This window comes from Cornus florida, unplaced genomic scaffold (assembly GCF_030987335.1).
Source record: "Cornus florida cultivar Cherokee Brave unplaced genomic scaffold, ASM3098733v1 CherokeeBrave_3.0.0_Hap2_Chr02, whole genome shotgun sequence".
Taxonomy (NCBI): Eukaryota; Viridiplantae; Streptophyta; class Magnoliopsida; order Cornales; family Cornaceae; genus Cornus; species Cornus florida.
In genome coordinates this window covers 7450900-7464880 of record NW_026775572.1, presented here as the reverse complement: position 1 = coordinate 7464880, position 13981 = coordinate 7450900, and the positions used below count along the sequence as shown (strand labels likewise).

The following is a 13981-nucleotide window of genomic DNA, read 5'->3' as shown; positions in this document are numbered from 1 at the left end:
GAATTCGTGAACAAGGTTTTTGACCTAACATTCATAATTCCACAAAAACTAAGTGGTCCAGTTCTGCCGCATTTGTTCAGCGTTGCGTGAGTCACTCTACTACACAAACGATTAAAATACACAGAGATGACGATAACCAAATTGTGACTTATCTGAGAACACTAAAAATTGATTATCAAAATGATGTTGACATCAGAATAGCATGAGTACCAATGGAGGAAAACCCATCACTCATTGATAAAGCGATGCTCCAACCTCCAAGGAACCACAAACCATGAGCCCATACTCAACTAAAGAATACTATTACAATACAGAGTTAGTAGACACAATTAGATGTGAGGAAAGCTTAGCTTGGACAATCTCAGACAACTAAATTGAAAAAATAGAAATAAAAATACAATGAGAGAAACTTAATAATCTAAAACATCAAAACTTCATCTATTTGTTGGACAAAACTTCATCAACACAGCACTTTTGGCTTTTCCCATCACTCATCGACTTGGACATGAAAGTCTTCATTACAGGAAACCAAAATCATCCCCTGGTCACGAAAGCAACCGTCCCCTAAATTTTAGGGTCTCATTGTGACACTTGGTCATCTTAATCATCAATTCAGCTATATATATATTATACAAATCTTTTTCTGACCACCAAACATTCTGTACCATAAAGCATCGCAAGTTGAGGTGTCATCTTGTCATTTCAACCTGCTATGATTGTTCTTTGACGCAAATGGCATAAATAATTAAGTTTGCACTCATGACTTTACCCCTCATTTTCATGTCCATCAACAACATTTTCAGAATGAAATAATTGCATCATGTTTCTCAATTTCTACTAAAAGGTGAAAAGACATAAACACTACGGTTGAAACCTGTCATATTTTACTCCAGAAAACATTTACTCTTTTTATACGTCTACATGTTTCTTTTAGTTTTGAGAATTTATGGGCGCAAAAATAAATAAGAAAAGAAAAGTTTAGATCCTGAAGTATTGCCACAAAGAAGCAAATTTAGCAAGGATCTAGCATCAACCACTTTCTAAGATTAAGCAAGTGTCACCTGAAATATTATGATGCGATACATGATATTAGCATAAGCAATGAGACAAGGATTTTAACTGTTAGGACAGTCTAATTCTCAATCCTTGATATTAACCTGAGCAAGGTGATATGATTTTAACCTTGAGTAATTGATAGTGTACCAAAGGAATCAAGTGCAACCAGAGAAAATAAACACAATTGAAAAATCCAATGTATATACCTCTATAAAGTATAATAATAAATTAAATTAAAAATGAATAAACAAGATGTTTCTGAAGTCTAGCTATAAAGAATGGATATCTAAACATGCTTTTGTAGATATAGGCAAAGAACTTTATAAGGGCCAAACTCTTAATCCTTCTATAAAATAAGAGCTCCACCACTCAGTACAATTTCTCCTGCTATTACCACCACGTAAAAGAGAACATTGTGAACGATAAAAAAGAAGAAATTTTGAATGTTGTCACACTGTGAAGCAGAAAATAAAATCATTGTTGGGTCAGATGCCAAAACAAACTATTACCGATTCTACAAAATTTACAGCAAAATAGAATTAATTCCTTTGAGATCACTACAAAAAGTTGTACAAGCACATTAGATCAAAGGGAGACGGATAAATGGGCAAAATTATAAATTAGTCATAAAAAATTAACATAAAGTACATAAAGTAAAACTGAATATATAGTTGTCACAAGGGAAGTAAATTGATTTGCCGATACACACTTACGAAGTAAAACATCTTCCTTCAGTAACGCCCAATACTAACTAGTTTAAATTATAGTACAAAATTGACTTCATTTACACTAATATGCAAAAGCACATGAGATGAAGAGAGATAATGACTTTTAATAGGTTCTAAATCAGCAATGAAAGATAAATGTAAAAAATACAATGCTAGTTACTCTAGCTCGTCAACTTTAATCTCATATTGTTCACCAGATGAAAGGATTTTTACACTAACCATACCTTTTTGCCACTCAGAACTCCCTACCAGTATCAATCTGCATGCATTTATCCGAGCTGCCCGTTTAAAAACCCTGATAACGAGGAAAAAGGAAAAAAAAAATAATAATAATTAATACTTAACTGTTATTACTAGCAACTTTCAGCTTGAGTGCATCTTCCAAAAAGGAAGGTGTAAGGTAAGCGTCTGTCTCATACTTATCCAGGAAAAAAAAAGAACAAATTTTTTAAGCATGTGAGAAATGGTATTATGTACCATTTCAGTGGTTTGTTCTCCAAAACCAAATCAACACTTTGGCCTTTTCCCCTCAGAATAGTAGCAACTGCAGCAGCTGCACCTTGAAGGTCATGATCCAGTGAGCACACAATATTCTCTACATGGATCCCAAGTTCTGGTAGAAGCCCCTTTTCCTTGAGCAGCTAAACGTCCAAAATCATTTTTAAAAAAAAAATTTCATAAGAAACTATAATTAACAACCCCACCCCCCCCCAAAAAAAAAAAAGTAAGATGGTTCAAGTTGGTAGGCATACTTGAGACTAGGTCGAATGAGTCACCACAATTAACAAAATTCATCCAATGATTGTGCAAACATTAGCAATATGCAAGTTATAGTTCAAGCTATACAGTGACCTTGTAACTTCATGATCCCAGATCATTGAACCTGACAGCTAGAAGAGTAATTTATAATATAACGATCACTTTAAACAGCAAAAATTACTTGTTATACTTTATATACAAGGCTGCATATAATAAGGAGCCAGCCTAATTCGATTGTTAATGAGGCTAACTTCCTCACACGTGGGACATTAATACAAATTCAAATTCCCATTGGCTTTTAACCTCCTAAAATGACATAAAACACATCAATTAGCAGAGCTTGCAGGTAACCTCCGTATAAGTAAATCCAAGGTTCTAAAATAAAAAGGCCCTATGTATACTAAGATGTTTATACAGCATGTGTTCTGCAGTCAGTAACATTCTTCTCTTCTTGTACAATCTATCAAAAAGTCGACATCAACATAATAACATAAATAAAAATTAAAAATAAAAAGGCAAATCAGTGCATGAGGCTCCCACCATTGCGGGGTCTGGGGAGGGTCAGATGTACACAGCCTTACCTACGAGTCTATTTCCTTGTTTCGAACCCGTGACCTCCAATCACAATGGAAAAAACTTACCATTGCGCCAAAGCTTGCCCTCATCAACATAATAAAATGCAAAGTGAAAATCTTGAACGAGGTAGAAATTAAGCTATCATGGACAAAATATAGAGGCCGGTTCATTTCAACAATATTGAAGTTCGGGATCTTAAAATTTAGATAAGACAACTCATTTCAATTTTAAATTACTTCAACATCGACAAAAAATAAAACTAAAAACTAGAGAGAGAGAGAGTAAGACAGAGAATGCTTTCACTCACTTCTACAATTACAGCATCACCAAATCCAAAGCCACAAGCTGGAATGTCATCACCTCCAAAAGTTGAGAGTAAACGGTCATATCGTCCTCCACCACAAATGGCTCGCAGCTTTCCTTCTCTATCAAATCCCTGCATAAATGATAAAGTTATTACAGAAAAGAAAAGGAGCACCAGATTTTCTACTCAAGTTACATTATGTGTTTGCATAAAAGGAACAGAATTCATCTTTGTTAAATGCAGCATTATTGTCATTACAAATATCTTCACTCATTTTATTCATAAGTAAGAAGAACTGCAAAATTTTATTTTCTTTGGTGCAGGCACATTGATCTATACGCAAAATTACAGGTGCTTGGAAGCATGGAAATCTTTATAGGGCAAGATTTTGCATGGGATGGGAATCCATGCAGTCTGGTACTTCGGTCAGGATAACCTGGTAACAGTACTCATACCAGTGCCAGGACAGTATTGGCACAATCATGAAAGTAATGCTTTACATGAGGAAGAAAAAGGTAACCCTTCAGAGGAGGAACAAATTTGGGATTATATCTGTGGGTCTCTTCCCCTTGATAACAAGGTTATGATGTTGAGACTGACATCTCCAACCAGAATTTCAGCCAAAATTTTATAATATTTTACTAATTCCCAAATTGAGAACTGTGGCAGGTCATGCGAGTACATTGCAGACTTCTTTTTTTTATTGGACAGAGGCCACGCTAATGCAGGCCCACACTACCACAAATGATGTGGGCTCTGCCACTTGGGCAGACCCTAGGTGGCCACCCCTCCTAAGTGCAATGGAGGTCGCCAGCCTAGGCCATTGGCTAAGCAGCATTTTTTTTTCTTTTTTTCGGAAAGTGGCTAAGCAGCATTGCTAAGGTAAACATCAGACCCTACTGCCAAGTATTAGCTCATACAGACAGCAGTTCGCTATGATCACACGAGCAACAGTAAGATATATGATACATGGGGCCTTCTGAGGTGCAGTTTCTGATACAAAAGATTCATGTCCTTTTCAGAAAAAGAAAATGAAGGAAAATCAACTTAACAAATCTAACCTCAAACACAATTCCAGTATAATAGGCTAGGCCACGGACAACAGATGCATCAAACTGAATCCATTCAGAATAACCAAACTTCTCAGCAAGCAAGAATAGTTGTTTCAGATCAGCAACTGCATCCCCCACAGCTCCAAGTTTCTCTACACATTCTCAAGGCATACATGATAAGAATATTAATATGCCATAAATTATCGTTCTGCTAAAAAAAGTTGTTCCATTGAATATCTATATATATATATATATATATATATATATATATATATATATATATATATATATATTAATGAATTTAAAGAAAATAAAAAAACAAACAAAGAACCACTCTTGGAAGAAATCCTTTAAGAAGGCATAGCAATCAGAATTGATTGGGTTGAGATCTAAAAGACACTCGCTGTGACGCAATACCGCGTTGTAACCTGGTACACTTCATATGCCCAACTTACGTCTAATACCCAACCATTTAAAAATTTCATGGAAAAGTAATAAAAATTAACTTCTCCAAATATGCATCTTTCAAAAAATAATAATTTAATAAGAGGATACTGTGTTAGGAAAACCATTGCGTGTATAGGTTAAAAAAGGCAGCACCAAAAAACAAATAAACTTCAACACGATCAAGTAAACCACAAATACAACTTGTAACATTATTCTCGAACTTTTTGTATCAAATTCAGTGAAGGGGTGAGTAATGGCCTTGAGTGCAATTTTGGGTGGTATACTGTGGAGGATTCTGAAAAGATTCCCCAATTCTGATAAGTAGGGAAATTTTTTTGTGGAAAAAGTAAGTGATTTAGAATTTCCTTCTCAACTACATAAACCAATCCTAAATAATTTCCAATATGCCAATGTGTGTCTTGTTTCACCTTTCACCCAATTTAGGTTCATAAACCTTGTGAAACCAAAGCCACAGGCCTTTCTCCAAAAGAACAACCACCCTATAGTGCATTCTGTTTCATCTAACCATTATCAAAGTTAAGCCTTTAAAACACACCACGTGCTAGAAAATCATTAAAGCGAAACAGTTTCATGTGTACATATATAAACCACCTGCTTTAGCTCCATTTATTTTGTCTCCTCAGTTTTATTCAACTTCACTTTAGATTCCAACTTTACCTTTTAAAATCTCTGTTCCACTTTACTGTAATCTATTCTTGTCAACCTTCAAAATGACTACCTACTGTGAAAAAGTCCTGTACCCATTTCACTCATGAAATAGCCAGTCCTTATACACAAGGTACAAAAACCATTTTTCGTGCTATCAAGCACGAACTTTTAACATAGCACCAATAATGACATTTATGAACTACAAAATATATATTAAAAAAAAAATTAAAAAAAAAAAAAAAATGATAGTGCAGGATCTTGAACTTTAAAGCAAGTACTTGGGGAAAAAAATACTTATAAGAAAGTGTCTTTTGCAAAACAAAACGCAACGCTCATGCAGCATCAATATTTCTAAACCCTGCGATTAACTGATGGTGGGGCTTTCAACAAGTTAATACTATTGTTTATTGAAATACGACTAATTTCTATACTTGTATTGAAATAAGAGACACATTCCCCTCAGCATGGTTACTTGTTCTCCACAACAAGTGCACGGTCAACAAAACAAAATGACTTGTGATTTAACATAATATGTGGCCAAGAAAAGGTTGAGCAGGATTTATGTACACGAACCGCTAAAGGCAAATTATAATTGAAACCATTATACTTTCTATAAGTTGAGATGAAAAAGTTCCACAGGTTTACCCTGGGCAAAGACAAAAAAAATATAAATTGGTAACTTCTTGATCAGATGCTGCAAGAACTAACCTTCCAACTCTGTCAAAGACTTCATAGAAAGAACTTGCAATAGGTCCTCGATAGCCTCTTCAGATAACTCGGCAGATCTCAACTCTTTCTTAACCGCATCCAGTGGAATTTTTTCCATCTATATAGTAAAAATAATACAAGACAAGAAACATAGGTAAAAAAATAAAATAAAATAAAAAGGAATATGATTGAAGTTGACATGGTATACACAGACAATCAATGAAAATTTAAGGACTGAGGTGTCATAACATTTCTGCAACGAGTTGGGAATCCAAGAAAGTCGACATCCAATTTAATAGCAAGGTTCAAGGACACCCACAATCAAATAAATAACAGGAGTATAATGATATGTAAAATGCCACTGGATAAGTATGATTTTGGGAGAACAACCTGAACCAGCTCAGTTCATTGAAAAGCCATTACCATACATCATGATTCATGACAAAATAAAATAGGTTGATAGTTGTACATTATCACAAGAAGCTTTTGTATATTATTTTACATTTGTACATGAACTTGATAGGGGCTTCATTATAAAGTTTACTAGATTGATATATTGCAATGGAATGACAAATTTTGGGTAGTTGACATTGATAAGGAAAACCAGATTCAAACCTGTAATTCAACATCCCACCATCAGGTGCACCCATAAATCCATTAACAATTTCAATCATAAACCTCCACATTCATCTGCCATAGATGGTATTGGTTCCTTATAAATATGCATAATATATCATTTAATTTCTCTATTTTCAAAATGATACTTTTAGCAAGTGGAAACCATGACCACCACTAATTTGAGGAGAAAGGGGGGAATATATTCGTTTGAGTTTAGCTGTGGTGTGGTCAAAGAATGCAACAAATTGCAGTATTCAAAGGAAACAAAAGAGGATTGGGCGAGACTTGGAAGAATGTGTCTTGATGCAATGGTAAAAGCATGGACTGAAGCATGAAAATGGAGGTTCAACTATGAGGAAAACACCATGCACAAAATAATACCAAATGGCACATCTGTCTCCAATCTTTCCCCGTCCACGTAGACGATAATGATTAATAACCTTTTATGGTTAAATCAGACAATGCATTGAATAATTTATAATTGTACCATTACAAGTTCTTGAACGAACTGATGTGTAATCGATAATTGTAGTTCTCAAATTTGTGTTTCTGTTGTTATAGGAATTTGTCTTCATTTCACTTTGACAGCAACGAGTTCTGTTCTGTTCTGCAAAGGATTTCTCATCCTTCCTCCAATTGTATTCTTCCCTTTTTTAATTTCCTTTTATTAATAATTCTGCTGTTTTCATATTAAAAAAAAAACCTCAAATTTGGTTTTTTGCGCATCACTTCATCAACTCTTCAACACCAACACATCAATGCATTCTCAATATCCTGGGACGAATGGAGTAAAATTCTCAACAAATTGACCAATCAAATCAGGATAAAAACAAAAATCACATAGAAATATCACGGTGCTCCATTTGGTAGGAAGGATCAATGTTGTCAAAGGTGCGCGCCTAGGCTCCAAGCTCATACAGGCGCAAGACTTGCACCTGTTGTGTGCCTAGGTGCGCCTTTGACAACATTTGCGCCTTAAAAATGAAATATGAATGCTTTAATAGTAATTTATTTTTTCCAATGTGCGCCTCACTTCACTCAGGCATGCGCCTCGCCTTGCGCCTAGGCTCCAGAGGACCTCTAGCGCCTTAGTGCACCTTGGGCCTTTGATAACACTGGGAGTCTGGTAGGGATGGAAAAATAGATGGAAGGGAAAGGGGGAAGGATGGATGAGGCATATGTTTTTTACTATGCCCTAGGAAGGGAAGGTGTCTTCCACTCTTCCTTGCTTTTTGTTTGGATGAATGAAGGGGATAGTAGAAAGGACGGATGAGATGACACATTTCTTTGTTTGGTAGATGGAAGGGAATGAGAGATTTTATATTTTTTTACCAAAATACACTCGCTAAATAATCTAAAATACAAGTATTAGTTTATCTCTCATAATTATGAAGTGTAGTAACGTCAAATTACAATTTATAGCTTTGCCTCTCTTTCTTCCTCCCTTCCGTCCACTTCTAGAGAGATTAAAATTTCTGGGCCAAGAAGGATGGCTCGTCCATCCTCTCTTCCATTCCCTCCTTGTCTCCTCTCTACCAAGCCAAGAAAGGCTTTGTTCCTTCTTATCTTCTCTCCACCCCTCTTCATTCCTTCCTACCGAATGGACCATTAGTGTTTAATTTGATTATGAGGAAGTGATGGCCATTCATGTAGTGAAGGATGTCCTCCATTGTGAGATTTATATGTTGGGATGGTAAGCCATTCACATTATGAGCTAATGCGCAAGTTGATTTAGGCAAATTGTGAGGGTTGTGGCGTGTGGCCAAATATGTGGATGATGGTGGGGTGCGACGTTGACAGTGGTGATCATACCATCCACAGTGCCGTGTGGAAATTGAGAATATAGTGGCAGGGTGGTTAGTGCTGATGTGAATGGAGGTGAGTGTTGGTTGCACAGAGACAGATTTCATAAATATGTGGGTGTAAAAATGTAAAAGGATGACCTATGTACATGTCAATCAGATTACAAAATCAGGGGACAAGCTGTATCTTTGCCAAATCTTAGTTGTTGTCGCTGTAATTTACTCAGATTGAGATAGAAAGCAGGTTGCAATAGACATAGGTTAACAAAAAGAGTGCAACTGCATCTTGAAACGTGACAAATTATACAACTGACTACCAGCCTACCTTTGATCTTAGTGGCTTTGGGTCATAACTCCCCAGCTCTAGGACAGGGTTCAATACCGGTAGAGAGAGAAGAAAGAAATATATATATATATACATACATACAACTGACCTTGTCTATAATGATGCAAACTTTGCCACATAGATTTTCTGGAACAGAGTAGCGCCTCAATAATTCTTGTAAAACCTATGAAGGAGAAAGGAAAAGGTCACAAACAGTAACACCTCTATTTTGGTAGTGATTAGCAAGAAAGATAGTCTGAAGTACAAATGCAAGGAAAGTAAGTATATAAAAAATTGATATATACAAGACCAGGAAAAAGAAAATGAGATATAATAGCATATTGACACTACTGCCGACCCAAGAGGATCCAAATGAAGAATGCTAGAGGCACTCAAATATACCTGTTGAAAGTTCACAAATTCATGATATTATAATTTAATTACAGCACCAGAAAAGAGAAGTACAACACATAATGTGTTTCCGACATCCAAAATTTCCCATATATAGAGGCAAGGGGTATAACAGAAACAAGCCCTGGCATGATTTTCTTCTTTAATCAGGAAAAAAAATTTCTGCAAGAAAAAACTATTTTTCAGAAACACATTCCATTTACAGAACAATATTGTTCGCTGAGACATGGTTAGAGATTAGTAGTACAAAAACCTCATTAGTTCACTTATTTTAAGTTGTGCCTATAATATTCTTGAGATCCTTTTCAGCTAAAGCATCCATATAATAGTTGATCTTTCATCCAAGTAGAATAAGTGAATTTTACTATATCACAATATTTACTTGCTTCTTAACAAATTAATGAACTAGTAATGCAATTCAACATGGTTCCATTAAACTGGAGTTCAAAACCCGGTTTGTATAAATGTACTGCTAAAGACTAGTCTACCTCTGTATCGGTGGCTTTGGGTTTTCGATTTCCAAAACACAGGTCAACGTTTCAACGCTGGTAGAAGGGGAAAAAAAAAAAACATACTGCTAGAGCTGAAACTCAACTTATTTTATATATATATATATATATATATATATATAACTCAACTTCTCGGAAAGCTTCAACATTATAGAACCTTTTTTTATATATAAGTTATCAACATTACAAAGCCTTTGCCCAACAAAAATAATGAAAATGTCAGGAGAATCTTAACAAGGTTAGGAAAGACCTTTAATTGGTCTAAATTAGTGATAACAATAAAAGAAAGATTTGTTCACACCTTTCGGCTAGAAACCTTAAACCCAACATGTGATGCTGTCAGCCCAATTCGCTTGAAAAAGGTGACAATAGAAGAAATAAGCTCCGCTTCAGCCTAGAACACAAAGAACAAAAGATTAAGCATGACAAAGATAAGAGTGAATATATCATATAGTTGATCCAACTTCCAACACAATGATATAAACTAAGCATATAAGAGCTTGAAATTTTCATTGATTACTGTCACTCAAGCAAGAAGGTTGGGGGTGAACATTGTTTGAAAATTAAAAGTTCGATGGATCAGATTCTTTAATCTTGGACATGAAATCCGCTGGTTAGATTTAGATGAGAGCTAAGTGTTTGTGAGAGAGAAGAGAGGGGGGGGGGGGGGGGGGGGGCAAGGGGGCAAAGGTGTTCTGTCCAGTCCAAAAATCCACGAAGGTTCAATAATGACAAACCCATTAGAACGGGCTGCTTGACATCCCAGAGATGTGGAGGATAACTAAGCTACAGGGCCTGGAGCAACCACCACATAGTTGGGGCTGCCGCCTATAAGTTAGCCAGTCAGTTGTACTTGTACATTCACTTAATCAATGTGCATTGAAAGAAAGAAAAAAAAAAGGCGGATAGGCATGTATGATGTATAGGCTGTTGGATATCTCCTACTCCAATTCCAATTAGGAATTTTGACCTTAGTAACCATAATAAAAGACCCAACAATATATCTAGACCTAAAATAAGGCCATGTAATTGATTGATAATCAAACGATTCAAACCTTCTAAATTATTGGCATGCATATGGTTGTCAAAACCATTTACTATAATTTCCAATTTGAATATGACTCTTCAAATTGTTAATGGAACCTTACGAAAATAGATAACACTCTCTTCATAACAAACCACAAGTTTCCAAAAAAAATGTTGAAAGATCAACCAATAATTTTAAGAAGAAAACATTATGATAAAAAAATAATAATAATAATCAGCTATTGATTGATCATAAAACATAAAGGCCCTGCGTAAAAAATAAAAAATAAAAAGAAGAAGAATGTCTCAATGGTACACTTAATCATGTTCAGAAGACGTACCGTAACATCAGGTACACCAATGATATCCATATTCCACTGGTAGTGCTCACGACGCCGTCCCCTGGTCATTCTTTCATAGCGCCAGCATTGTCCTATAGCAAACCATTTTAATGGGAGGGGATTGGATTTTCTGGACAGAAAAAAACATGGAGATCAAATTCTGGCTTCTGCACCTGGATTCAAAGATCATGAATAACAAATAAATAGAAGGATTAAAAATTTTTAAAATTTCATTCTTTAATTAGCAAAAGCCAAGAAAAAACAAAGAATAAATAAAAAATGTAACACCAATACATTTCTCAACCCAAAAGCAGCCAAAAATGCTACCCAAAAAAAATTGTTCAAGTACCCTTTCTGTATCACAAGCCTTGCCAAAGAAGGAGTGAGTTCAGGCCTTAATGCAACTCGACGATTTCCCCGATCCTCAAAACAGTAAAGCTGCACAAAGGAGTACAAAAATATTATGGTAACAAATTTATCAGGTTTAAAAATCAAAAAAATAATAATAATAATCTTTCTGGATTTGTTTTGCACCAATTCAATTCCTACTCTTTTTACTCCAAAAATCAAAACATTTGTAATTTTTTTTTTTTTTTTTTTTTTTGGGGGGTATTTAAATTTCCCGTATCTCAATGAAGTATCAATATTTAGAGAGTAAGACCAATGGTGAACCAACGTTTGGAACCTAAAAAGCTGAAAGAAACATATTCAGCTAAAAATATTATCAAGCTTTTACCCAGGGCAGCACAAAGCAATGAAGGCAATAATGAAAGATATGTTACATGGACTCGTTTATGAGAGTTGTGTGCATGTCTAGGAGTTAAAACCATAGACCCTTGTTTTATAGGATGCAATGATGTAATCGTTAAATCATTCCTTTGTCAACTATATGGCATGTGGAATGAGTCGGGTTTTCTTGCACGGTATTGAACAGGAGTCAACTTCCTGTCATGCAACGGGGATCATCTTAGGGGAGAAATAATTTCCATCCTCCATAAGCACTAGGTTCAGAAGTCACCACACACCTCCAGACAAAGGTTCTGAATGGGCTAATTTAGGAAAGAAAAAAAAAAAAAAAAAAAAGGGTTCTGAATGGGCTATGTCTACCAAAATCAAACCAATAGTCTTCTTGGACACTTCTAAACACACTCCCATACATTTTCAAATGTGTCCATAATTTAAAAATAAAATTTCTAATTCCAGTCACTTGTGCTAACACTGACCAAAGAACTTGAATGTTAAGTAACACTTTATTTTATCAGAAATAATATATTTTTTTTTTCTCTTAACAAGTAGCAGAAAGAATGGTATAACTATAAGATAAGTTATAAGATAATTCAGATTAAAGGTTTCCATATAATTTAACTATATTTTAGAAGGGGTGTAGCCCAGTGGTAAGAGAGAACTCTTGTGGCCAACACCATTCATATGGGATTTAAGGGAAGGAAGATGATGATGATGATATTTTAGCCCAATGGTACTTACTTCAAGTAGAATGGCTAGGGTTCAAGTTTCTACGGGGACACTGTGGGTGTGCCCCTTTCTTGAAAGGGTTAATTCCAAAAATAAAAACGCTGAACTACCATTTTTGAAGTTCTAACTTCAAAAAACCCGACTCTTGTACCAATAAGAATGTGAAAGAAAATTTTAACAAGACCTGGTCTCTTATCTCCTCGCCAGCTTTTCTAATAAACAATGCCTCTGACTCGAGAACGGGATAATCAACCTCTTCAAACCCGAACAATTCCGAAACCTGAAATGACAACCGACCAAATCCAAGAACCAATTTATTTCCATAAATATATAGAAATATTATAAATATAATCAAAGACACTAACCTCTCTGAAGTTCCGAAATAGCCAATTCCGGAGTCGCATTTCCTCCGGCGGGAAGTCCCTGGTTCCTCTGGGAGGATTGACGTCAATCTTTTGTACGGCATCAATGGCCGGTGGCGAAGACATCGATCCGGACCGTCCCGACCCGACACTCTCATTTGTATTAGGGTTCGGGGACTCTGTCGATGCCGCGGATGATGGTGAAGAAGAATAACTCCTGCCATTTGCAGAGATTGACAGACTAGGGAAGGTGAGTCTGCGAGCGCGAGAGAATGACGATGGTGATGAAGATGAAGGAGAAAGGTGGTGGTGAAGAGAGAGAAAGAAATTGACGCGAAGCGTAGTGGCTAGCGAGGGTTTAAGGAATGGGGTGAGGCGTACATGGAGGATAAGGAGAGAAGGATTTGCATACATGGTAGAGAGAGAGGGGAGGAGGGAGCTAATGTGTAGCACGGTACCAAATTCATTAAATAGAGTTTATAGGTGTAAAAAAAAATAGGGTTTATAGATTTTTTTCATTTATTAAATAATTTTGGTAACGATGTGAAAATGAAATTACCGCATTGAAATAAAGTGACAAAAAAACTGTGATATGTGAGATGACTATTTTTTTTTTGTTCTTTTCTAATTAGATGACTATTCACTTGCAAGTTCACTGTTGTGGCATCTTTTCGGTGTAATGTCAAAATGTTATATTTTTGTAATTTTATTTCTATAGTGTATTTTATATAAAATGTTATTTTTTTTTACACAACAACCATTCTATGTTTTGAGAAGTGATTGGAATACCTTATTTTTATTTTAGCAACTTTTGA

At 35.6% G+C, this 13981-nt stretch overlaps 1 protein-coding gene across 2 annotated transcripts; it reads right to left on the bottom strand.

Moving 5' to 3' along the window:
* Nucleotides 1–1690: 1690 nt before the first annotated feature.
* On the bottom strand, nucleotides 1691–13618 carry LOC132293391 (histidine--tRNA ligase, chloroplastic/mitochondrial). 2 transcript variants are annotated; one of them, XM_059790852.1, is made up of 11 exons: nucleotides 13170–13616; nucleotides 12989–13084; nucleotides 11681–11769; nucleotides 11332–11461; nucleotides 10266–10358; nucleotides 9154–9228; nucleotides 6300–6417; nucleotides 4485–4627; nucleotides 3427–3555; nucleotides 2262–2425; nucleotides 1691–2079 (listed from the first exon to the last, which is right to left on the bottom strand). In XM_059790852.1, exons 1-11 carry the CDS (start codon nucleotides 13578–13580, stop codon nucleotides 1941–1943), a joined length of 1587 nt encoding a protein of 528 aa, XP_059646835.1. In that variant the 5' UTR covers nucleotides 13581–13616; the 3' UTR covers nucleotides 1691–1940. The 2 variants fall into 2 exon arrangements, with proteins under 2 accessions (XP_059646835.1, XP_059646836.1); XM_059790853.1 differs by lacking the exon at nucleotides 2262–2425 and having other exon boundaries at nucleotides 1866–2079; nucleotides 13170–13618.
* Between the last annotated feature and the right edge of the window lie 363 nt (nucleotides 13619–13981).